The 11874-nt window shown below is 38.9% G+C and overlaps 1 protein-coding gene across 1 annotated transcript in view; it reads right to left on the bottom strand.

Annotated features, from left to right (window-relative positions):
* Positions 1–885: 885 nt before the first annotated feature.
* Positions 886–11874, bottom strand: part of LOC139709823 (uncharacterized) — a 94188-nt gene continuing 83199 nt past the window's right edge. The window contains exons 4-6 of the mRNA XM_071621784.1: positions 6921–7064; positions 5807–5975; positions 886–3504 (exon numbers count right to left, since the gene is read on the bottom strand). Of these exons, the coding sequence (XP_071477885.1) occupies positions 3193–3504; positions 5807–5975; positions 6921–7064 (625 nt within the window). The 3' untranslated portion in view covers positions 886–3192. The remainder of the gene's footprint in view (positions 3505–5806; positions 5976–6920; positions 7065–11874) is intronic.

The raw sequence follows: 11874 nt of genomic DNA, 5'->3' as shown, positions 1-11874 counted from the left end.
ATGCGCAAGTATTCTGCTATCTACTGATGTAAACCACGACTTGTGTATGTGAGTGTGTATGTGTAGGCCTATGTGTGATGAACGCAACCATTAAACCCTATTTTGGTGACGTTTGCGTAGTCGCACGAGTACAGAATCTATAAACAGCAGTACAATTTTCCAGATGAAGCTACTACATGTAGTATCCTGCCGCGTCGAGCGTTGGATGGAATTGATCGACATTTTGGCCTATCGATCCCGAGCCCGCCGTTTCGGAATCGCTTCACTCTCCCAAGTCAGCCGCTGGCGCTGATGTAAGAGGTACGGTCTGACTCTTATAGACTACAGCACCATTGTGAGGGTAAGTCCAGACCAACACTAAACTAGAGACGGTATATCGATGGCGCCGAAATGAGAGACTGTGTCGATGCACAGGTGAACACTGTACAGACGATTGTATATGACATGTTGGAACAAGAGCGATTCATATTGTATACATCAGCTCACGCATTGGGGTAACACAAAAGCGAATAACGATAATATCGACGATAAAAACTGGACATTTGTTAGTATCGATAGTTGTTTAATGTTTAAGGCTCCAACAACTTACGTCCGAACAAACTGTACTTTCACTTTGGAAATGGTTATATGGTTGATATTGATATAAGAAAAATATCATCTAAGAAATACCATGTCATCCAAACTGTTACAAACAGAGGTTACACGTAGTTCGTTCTCTTTAAAAAGAAACCCTAAAACTTTCCGGTCGATGAGAACTGTCATCGATAACACGAACCGGCGAATCTTCATAATTGAATTCATACGTTCTGGATCGCCTGTTCGTAAAAAATATTGATTATATTTTTCATATCTAAGTTAAAATTCTGTGTCCTTTCTCTAGATTTCTGCAGCATTTGGGCTAAAATACATCTTTCTGCACTGATAGTACTTACCTCAAATTAAGGCTATTCGGTCGACCGTACCAATCGAGTTCCTATACTGCATTTTCTGTGGGTCTGTACCTATTTAATCTATCTGAACAGAACTGCTTTCAAATTGAAAAGATCTTATTTAGCAAAAAATTTGAAAAAATGAAATGAATATGTACACCGGAAGCCGTCAAATGATTTTTTAAAAACACTTTTGTTTATATCGTTACCATAGTAACCCAAACGCAAGGCACCATTCCTCTCAATGCTACGTCACAACAAAAACAGACAATATTACACGCTTCGTATTACAGGTGTTATCGATCTCTACCTCCTCAAGCACATTCCAATACACAACCTTTCTCTGCTGATCATACTCAAACTAAAAAGTCTTCGGGAACACGTCCTAAGGAAGTGATAGCTGAAAGACACCTCAAGGATATTTTGAATGACATCTGAATGACAAAGAGATGCCCAGACTTAAACACACCTTGGTTCCAATCATGAAGTATTGTTCAACGAGTCGCCTGTATGGTGAGCGCGACACAGTGCGCTGTCCTCACACGAACACACACGTGATCAAAATAGCCAATCAGCGACGTGCTAGACGCTGGACAAATGCATATTGGTGCATGCCCGTCTTGGGTAGATGTTAACATGTAAAAGGAGACGGAACAGGTAAGTCAACCAATGCACTCGCGCCGTGACTACACACACTGTGGTGACCGGTGACTGCTAACGCCCCTCCAAACACTCCGACTGCGCGATGAAACTCAAAGTTGAGTATTCATCCACAGACATTCATGTGTGCGACTCGTTACCGATGGGTGTGACGTCTGTGGAAAGAAGAGCGAGTCTTAAAAAGTTACCTGGAGAAGGAGACGACGGTTATAACGAGCTCCTCCAAAACGTCACTGACAGAAGCTTGTCGCTACACTCTATGTGATACACTTTTAATCTGTTTAAAATACAGCTTTTGGCTCATTCACCACGCACATGATATCAGTATCTTTTCATACTTATCCAAATATATGCGAACGTCGGGCTAGCAATCTACAGCTCAGTGTGATTGGCATAATGCCTGTAAATCTTTTAAAAAGACATTGATGTATAAGCTTTTTTATTTCTTTCTCCGCCAAAAACACCAGGAGGCAAAGAAATACATTTTGAAAATAAAAGCGTCGACCACACTACTCCAATATTTAATCAATCAGCTGTTACAGTTATGAACAGCTAGCTTGCTGACACCGAAAAAAAAACCAACCATCTCTTGCTCTTATAATATATATTATATACATATATATGTATATCCCGCGCAAATTGACGTCATGATGACGTCATGCTGACAACTTCTGTTGATCGCATGAACACTGCATTACAAGTCGAGGTCACAAACTGCAACTAGAGACAAACGACATAGAGTCTGTCGATGGGTTACACACATATCGCTTTGACCATTAATATCAATGCAATCTACACACTGGACTTCGCTATTTTGGACGAAAAGACCGTCCCGAGCAGTCGTTGAATTTCGTTTTCCTTATTTTGTATTCCTCCTTTTTTTTTCACAGAGAATAAAGACATTGGACAAGAGAGATACAGAGAAGTTTTGAAGAATGCAGACGATTTTTTTTTTTAGTTTACAACAGAATAATAATGATAATACAAAAACAAATGAGAAAAGAATCCTTTCTTGCTGCTGCGTACTCCTATCTTCTATTGTTATGCTGAACGGAAAGTGTTTTGGAGCAGACTTCATGCATTTCCCAATCAATACAAGGAGAGAAAAACTAGTCATGGTGAAGACATGTATTACAATAATTGTTCAAATAACACCCTATAGAATAATGCCTTTAGAACAACTTTAATTCCTACTTGAAGGTAAGATTGTATTTTATAGTGGCGTAAACGGGTGTGGGTGATTCAAGGAAATGTCCAAAAAGAGAATGGTACAATACATGTCTGTGATCATTCCCCTCTATTCCCCGCTTGCATGCAGATCAAGATAAGACCGCCGTTTGGGGGCGCTCTTCAGAGGCTGTCGATCTTTTAAGGCCTAGATTGAAAGAAAGAATAATATTAAGAATAAAGAGATGACAATTTAAATATGAACACAAAGACGCAAAAAATGGTCTGTTGACTTGACAGAATATGCTTCTCCAAATAGACTCTCTCTCGCACTCTCTCTCCTCTTTAACTCAAAACCCTACAATTGTTAGGTGTTCAAAATGTCCATATTTAACTCTGTTGTTGCTGTTATCTTTAAAAGCGTTTCCGTGAAGCCTTATTCTGCTGCTTCTGCTGCAGCGCCCTCGCCGGCTGGTTTCTCCTCCGACGCCGCCTCCTCCTTCTTCTCGGCCTCCGCCTCTGCAGGCTTCTCCTCAGCGGGCTTCTCGTCCGCAGCCTTGGTTTCTTCGGCAGCGGGCGCGGCCTCACCCTCTGCCGCCTCGCCGTTTTCTGCAGGCTTTTCGCCCTCTGCTGCTGCTGCCTCGCCCTCAGCCGCCGCTTCCTCGCCACCTTCTTCCTTCTTCTCTTCCTCGTCGCTCTTGGCGTCCTTCTTTTCCTTCTTGTCCTGTCCCGTCAGCTTCTTCCAGTACTGCCAATCAAAAAATAACACCAACATCATTGTAATACAAGTGGTTGCTAAATCTTCGACTAAGACGTGATGATCAATATAAAATATATAATACAAATGTATGATATGATATGGGCCGTGACCCGAGAAAAGGCCCTGCGCGCAAACGCCAGAAAACGGCGCGGAAGTTTGACAAAGCAATACGCGCAAAAAAAGATCAACTAGCTAACTGCGCGCACATGCACAGACGCATCAAAAAGTGACAGGATTTTTAGAAAACATTCTTTTTTGAATGACGTAATGGGTTCATTTAGGATTGGAATTACAGATAAAGGTTTGCATATCTAAATACGGCAGAGTTCCTTCCACAAAGTGGAGGTGAAAACTCATTTTCGGTATTTAATGCCCTAAGGGCCCTTTTCTCGCGTCACGGCCCAATTATTATATAATATATATTATACATAACATATAATATATAATATATAATATATAATATATAATATATAATATGTAATATGTAATATATAATATATAATGTATAGCATACAATTTACAATATGTAATATATTATATATAACAATATATGATAGGCCTACATAATGGTTATGGTTTTCTATATCCAGGGTAGACTCTTTAGTGTTGACACTTCTCTACCATTCAGAGAGCCCTGCCATTAGTATTATCCTAGCGTTGCTGGTTACCCATTTATACACCTGGGTCGAGAGGGAGGGACATTAATTTATCCACTATGCCACAGTGCCACCACGATGTTGGTGTACCAATGATAGTTATAGGCGATGGCACTGCGACCTTATAATAGCTTGCGTCTTTGATCGACACTAATATCCCTCTGTCATTCAAACCATGTGGAGGTTTCATGTTCTGTGTCTTTGTCGGTTTATTTCGGATTCTGATGAAACCGCCCCACGAATTCGTCCCCTTTGTTTTTATCAATGAAGGCCAACTCGAACACGTCGTGGAACTGTCTTCACTGCTACGTCACAATAGTCATGACATGTCACATGTGACACACATGACATGTCACCTGACAGCATAATAGCCAATGTTTGCAGAATGTTCAATCAATTTTACCAGCACGGTTAACAAGGTTAGATTTCAAGGACATGCTCTTCACCGAGGAAGAGATATAGAGAGAGATAGGAGGCGCAGAAGTGTGAAAGGATTGATTTAACAAATCGCTAACACTTCACACCATTCGTTAGGCAGAGACGATGTTAATGAGCTACTCTAAAAATAGCTAATGCTGATGATTGAGTTATTCGTTGTAGATTTCCTACCACACATGATTAACAGCATGATACTGAAAGCAACTCCAATACAGTAGCTAGTTTTGTATCTGTGGTTTTTTGTTTGAGGCACATAATATTCTCACCATGTTAACTCTTAGAAATGGAAATGATATCAATGGTCGTCTTAGGTTTACATTCTCGCTAATAGGGAGCTTTAGATTTTAGACGCGCGGACGTTCAAAGGGAAAAAACATGGTCTGAGCGTGCGCAGTAGCGCACATCAAGCTACTGCGCACTCTCAGACCATGTTTTTTCCCCTCTGAACGTCCGTGAGTCTAAAATCTAAAGCTCGCTAATATCGTAATCATGACGAGCACTTGTAGATCAGAGAATAAGACCAGAGACCATTCATGGAATTACGAGGTCCCTGGTTGAGGTCATTGGCTGCGTGGTTTGCGGCTCTTGGCAAATTATGGTACCATATTCATTACCTAATCATATACTGTGGTTGCTTGTTTGCAGACATTGATTGCTTACTTCACGGCAATGTAAAATAGATCCAATTTGGTGAAATAAAAACAAATTATTATCGTTATTATGATATTGTTACTTCTGTTATTGTTGTTATTATTAACGGGCATTATCATTATTATTATTATTATTTTAATTATTATTATTATCAACATTATTAACATTATTATTATATAATGATCATCATTTCATTATTGTTATCGTTATTTGTTTTATACTACAAAAATTTTTGTTGTTATTGTCATTATAATTATTTTTATTGTTATTGTCATTATAATTAGTGTCGTTATATTATAATGATGATGATGATGATGATGATGATGATAATAATAATAATAATAATAATAATAATAATAATTATTATTATTATTATTATTATTATTATTACTATTATTACTATTACTATTATAAGTAGTAGTAGTAGTAGGCCCTAGTAGTAGTAGTTGTTGTTGTTGTTGTTGTTGTGGTAGTATTATCATAATTGATGTTTTTATGATGATAATCACTATCGTCATTTTGTTGACTCATCCTAATATACCTACCGTCACGATGTCGTCATACAGCGAGACGGGGTAACCGACGGTGACCTTGTTGACCATCATCTTTGGCATCCACCCCTTCAGGTTGACCTGTCCGACCCATGTCACGTGCGTAGCTACGTCATCACCTTCCTTTGGTTTGATCACGATCCCCATCACTCCGACATCAGCCCTGGGCAGTAGTAAGCACAGATTTCGGAAATTTATTCATTTAGATATTCATTTATCATTTATCATTTATTCATTTATTCATTTATTCATTTTTGTATGTATGTTGGTCTATTGTGTGTATGTATACATGCATGTATATGTATCTATTCAGATTTTTATCTATCATATTATTCAGCTACTCATTTATGGGTGTATGTATGCGTGTATTTATATATTCATTATTCATCTATAAACTACTTATTTATTTATTTATTTATCTATGTACCTATTTTATTCCTAATCTTTTGTCAGGGTAGCCCATTTACCAATAAGCAGTGGTCTTTCATGGGTTCCTAATATCTATAAACATATTTTCATCAAAATATAGCAAAACTTACAAACAGAAGTGAAGTATTGTTCACGATATGGTTTTATATCATTAACATCATATACAATGTATATAAATTATCAAATGCTCTAATGGAAGGCCTTAGTATAGATTAATTTCCCATATACAGGGGTATCAACTTTTTTTTTTTTTTCATCGTCATACCGGCATTTACTTTTGTCGCCATTACAAAGTGTGCATTATTTTCTTGTTATTATGATTATTCGTACACATATTTTATGTATAATTGTACCTTATGACATGCACTTCTTTCAAACTGTTTAATAATGAATGAATGGACAACAACAACAAAAAATGTATACTTTGTGTCTTGTATTACTTTTTGTTTGATGGAAATCAAGAATAATGAAATTTCATTTTGCATTTCTTTTGCCTTGATTGAAATTAATCAAACTATGTGATTGTTTTAAGCATGCTTTATATTACATTGTATTTACTTTTTTCTCTTGCTTGATGGGAAAAAAATAAACTAAAGTTAACTGAACTGAATTGAAGAAATAAAAAGAAAATAAGAAAAGGAGAGACAATGGCCTCCCTGGAGAGGGGATGGGGACCAACCTTATGTGCCCCTTGTTGGGTGGTTTGCTCGGGTGGTTGCAGCTCTTGTAGAGGATGGTGTGACGAACGGGCTCCTCGTCCGACCTCACCACACAGCACTGCACCACGTCCCGGTCGTCACACGCCGTAGGCATCTTGAATACTCTGTAATAATAATAATAATAATTATAGTAATAGTAGTAGTAATAATAATAATAATGATAATAATAAGGTACTGTTTGTCTCTTCAGTTAAGCCTCTTCGGTTTTGCCACTGCTCTACCAGAGGTCCCTGCTATTATTATTACCCTAGCATTGCCAGGTACCCATTTATACACCTGGGTAGAGAGGGACATGGTGGGTAGAACATTTTTTCCAAGGACGTACTGGGCGGGATTCGAACTCGGGTCCTCTGATCGGGAGTCGCAAGTCTTATTCACTATGCCACAGCACCCCCATGAGAGAAAGAACGGGGTGGGGGCAAGGCAGGAGGCAGTGGGTGGGGCAGGTGATGAGGAATAGAAAGAAAGAGGGAGATTGAGTGAAAGAGAGACATGGAGGAGAACACCAGAGAAGAAGAAAGGATGAAACACGAATTAGCTTAAGGGTGATCAATACACTCCCTCTTCCTCCATATCAATTACTGTGAGATGAAAATGTTTTAATCATAAACCGTGGTTGTCATGGTAACTCATCTATAAATGTCGCAATGTTGTATACTCTTGAGCAGGGGCGGATCCAGGGAGGACCGCAACCGGCGCACGCCCCCCCCCCCCCTTTATTTTTTGTTGAAACAAAAGAAATAAAAGAAAAAAATGGGGGAGGGGTGCGCCCCCCCTTTAATTTTGTAAACGCGCCCCCTCTTTACGGAATTCCTGGATCCGCCCCTGCTTGCGTGATTTGGCTAGACAAAGGGGGTTATGGAAAAGAACTTGAAAGTGAGAACGAGAGACATCACTGCAGATATCTCACCAAGCACTGTTTATCCCTTTCTGTGCCAGGGACTCTGAACAGTGTGTACACTGCTATGGGGTTTTCTGTGCCAGTTTGCAATCAAAGCACTCAAAGGGTTGGCTTTTTTTCAGTTTGAAAACTATGAAGTAAGGAGTACAGAGAACACTTGAGAAGAACTAGTGCGACTATAAATCTAAAATTTGACATCATATACCTTCCACATTTTCCTTTTTTTTTATCTCCGTTACCTCATTGCACGTGCAATGACACAATCTGTAGAGCAAAGCACATGCATTCTCGGATCATAACCGGAGAAAAGTAATAGCTATAAATGAAGGCCTATCTATAGAAAAATATCCGTTTATTTGGTCGATGGAATATACATGTATTATCACCTAAGATGATAAATATGATGGACCTTGTGAGAGAAAAGGTTTGCTCGTGATTCATGGTTGCCGTGATAACGGCATATATATATATATATATATATATCCTTTTGGTATATATCCGTCGGGAATATGTAGTTTGTTATATACATATATATATATATATATATATATATATATATATATATATATATATACATGTGTGTGCGTGTGTGTGTGTGTATTGCAGGAGACTTTTGCTCTGCAAGGTATATAGCCAAAAAGAGAAAGAAAGAAAGAGAAAATCGTTGTTTCCCATGGCAACCCATTCAACGACACCCCCGAGTACAGTAGTACGCCTGGCACGTCTTCTCTCTAAGGTCACTCCTTGCTTACCAAGCAAGGTGTAGTTGAAATCGAAAATTCTTGCAACGGACGGACCGATCCACAAACTACTAATCGACAGACAGATCGCTACATCAATTACTCCCTTCACCCACGTTAAAAAGTGGTGGTGGATGTGAAACAAATATAGTTTATATTAACTTATTCATACATCTTCATTCGTTTGTTTATTCAGTCATCTTAACCTGAGGTATTTCAGTAATTTTCATAGGACTTTCATAATATTTACTATTTTTGTTGCCATGACAAAGTGCATTGTTTCTTTTTTACGACATCATTCGTGTATAATATACTTTATATTGTATTGAACAAATCCTTTATCAGACGAGTGTAAGAGAAATGAAAAAAAATTGTATCACTTTGGATTATGTCAATTTTTTCTTTTCTTTTCTTTGTGATGATGGAAATAAATAAACTATTGAATTGAATTGAATAATAACAAATCACTGCATGATGCCAATACGCATCCTTGGAAAAACAGGGAAAACACTATACAATAGCAATGCGTATCCGACATTGGATATAGTGGCTACGTCATGTTTCGAAGAAAAGAAATAAAAAAAAAATGTCTGCATCCATCTATTTATGCTACATTATGTTTCCATGAAATTATATAGCGAATCTCGCACACGCCACTATATCAAAATTGATACAAGTCATCCCTCTATGAACAATTACCATCAAGCAATATCTGTTGTGAGAATGCGATTGCCGAAGGTCTAATTTCTAGGGGAATACAGAAAATGGTGTATCGGTTTACGGAGGGTGAACAAAGACCACAAAGTAGAAATGCCATCAGTTTTCGTATATCATAGGCCTACTTTGTTGGTCACTACGTTTATTTTCCCCTGATGATCTGGAAGGTGGAAAGCATATACACTCAAGTTTAAACGCCTTGCCGAGGAGAACCACATAGCAGGTCAAGAGTCTCGAAGGGAAAAGAGTTAACTGGAACGTCATCGTTCAAAATCTGTGTGAAATGATGAAATGAAGAACCGTTATCACCATACAACAAGTGCGGCGGGAGGGGGGGGGGCGCATGTCTCTTTAATCATATTCTATCCTACAGCAATTTGTGGTTGCCCTATGCAAATTTGTACAACTTCCGAGTGCAGGAAGAAAAATAAATGTAGAAGAAGAATCAGTCAGCACTTTGGTGCAGTGACCTTTGACCCTGGACTTAACCCGTTAACCCTTTTTTGTTATTCAGGTTTCTGAGGGCGCCCCTCCTAAAATCCCCCTCCCCCCTTCCACCAGGCAATGCACACTCAAGGCTAAGAAAGTTCCACAATGGACCGTTAATCGTGTTTGTTTTCTAAACATCGCTACGACGACGGACGAGGAGAAAGAGGGGAGTGCTTGGTTTCATCGGGGTCTGTTAACCCTTTCCCTGCGTAGCCGGGGACAGCGCGTACAAGGTTCAGGTGGTGTTCCGATGCAGAGCAATGGGCACTCAAGAACAGCACAGGAAGGGTTAAACCCGTCGTCATCTCGAGAAGAAGTTTTCATTTTTACGAGGTAGACGAGACTTTTTCCTCGGTGGTATTTGACCCGGAGAACTTTTCTCTTTAGAATAGGATCGGCCCGTTACAGTTTTACCCCTTGTCTGGATTGGGAGACCAGAGTCGGCAGAATAGTGGAGGTTCGTTGCATGCCAAAAAGCAGACTCCCAAAACTTTTCTTTTTTCCCCTATTTACTTTAACCATATTGGGTTTCCATTTCCTTCGCGCGGTTTTCCGTTGCGTGGTAGAGAAAGGAAATTTGATCATTCTGTTACATAAATACACAGTGACACACACAGACACATACACAGTGCACACATATCAATACTGGGTTTGCGGTTCACCGTGTGCACACATGCACACACACGCACACATGTGACTCACATTCACGCACACAGACACACACTTGTCCTTGCACACTCAGATGAGACGAGAAGAAAAAAAAAGTTATTTGAAAGGTTTTTTTTTTCCTTTTTCTTCGATGAAATTAGATCATTAAAGAAAGATAGCACTCTCGCAATTGTAATCTCAACAATTAGCAAACCCCTGAACCGACCAGCATAAAATGTATCATATTTTACACGTGATATGGACGCTTTGGCGTGTATTATTTGTGTCAAGGCAGAATATTTCCTTCACGCAAGGGAGTTCATGGATTCTTTTGAGGGGTGGTTATTCGTGCATTTTCAAGGGTTAGTTTCTACTACGATTGAACGATTACTCGAAAGCGTGCAACAGGGAAACTCCATTCTATAAAACAATACGAGACACACGACTGCAAGAGCCGTGTCGCTGTGCTACGTTAATACTGCTTCATCCATCAATAGTCTTGTTTGAATATCCGCTATTGAATGGAAAAAGTAGTTCCGTCAGTATAGTGATCCCAAAAGTAACTGCATGCGCCAGCAGCTAACAAAAGTGACAACCATTCTTAGGGTCAAAGTGAATAAAAAATGTCAATTTTAGAAATCTTTTGTTCGCTCCTCTGATTCGAACGGTTTTGAAGATTATGTAAATGTCACGTGCAGCGACTTGATATTATTTTATTATGACTATCGTCTCAAACCATCCATCTCTCCCCATGATATTCTCATGCAAATGCCTGTGAAATTAGTCTAGCAACCCATGCGTGCTTCAGTGGTCTTTAAAGATCTCTATAGAAGTATCTGGATATCTCATTGGCCCATTAACCCTAAAAAGCCCAAGGGGGGGGGGGGGGGGCACATTGTGCCCCCTACCGTATTTTCGATTGCCACTCCTACACCCTTTACCCGATTTCAACCAAATTTGGTGACTTTTCCTAAAATCTTACAGCAAACATTTTGGTATAAAATTTAGCTATGTTTGATATTGCTGGTTGCCATGGCAACCGTAAACTGACAACCATGTTCGTCAGATTTTGCATGTTTTTCTGTTCCAATTACAATCAACAATATAATACTGAATGAAATGTGGGTTTTCTTGGCTATAATTTGCTGAAGAACCAAAATGTTAAGTAATTATGGTTAAGAATTATCCTGAAATGGTCTTCTTATTATTTCCTTTATTTTTATATGACGTAGGCATCAAACAATAGACATACTAGAAATAATCAAAAATACAGCATTTCCAAAGACTACCCGTTTATTTTGTGTCATTTTCACACAAGCTTTCCCTGTAATATAACTTGTTGATCATAGGGGGATTATCAATCTGCAAACTCAAAATTCCAATATTATGGAAATGTTAAATGTGATACCAATATATGTA

Source organism: Diadema antillarum, unplaced genomic scaffold (assembly GCF_040938485.1).
Source record: "Diadema antillarum isolate AM-2024a unplaced genomic scaffold, OU_Dant_1.0 seq00001472_RagTag, whole genome shotgun sequence".
NCBI lineage: Eukaryota > Metazoa > Echinodermata > Echinoidea > Diadematoida > Diadematidae > Diadema > Diadema antillarum.
This window is presented reverse-complemented; position numbering and strand designations above follow the sequence as displayed.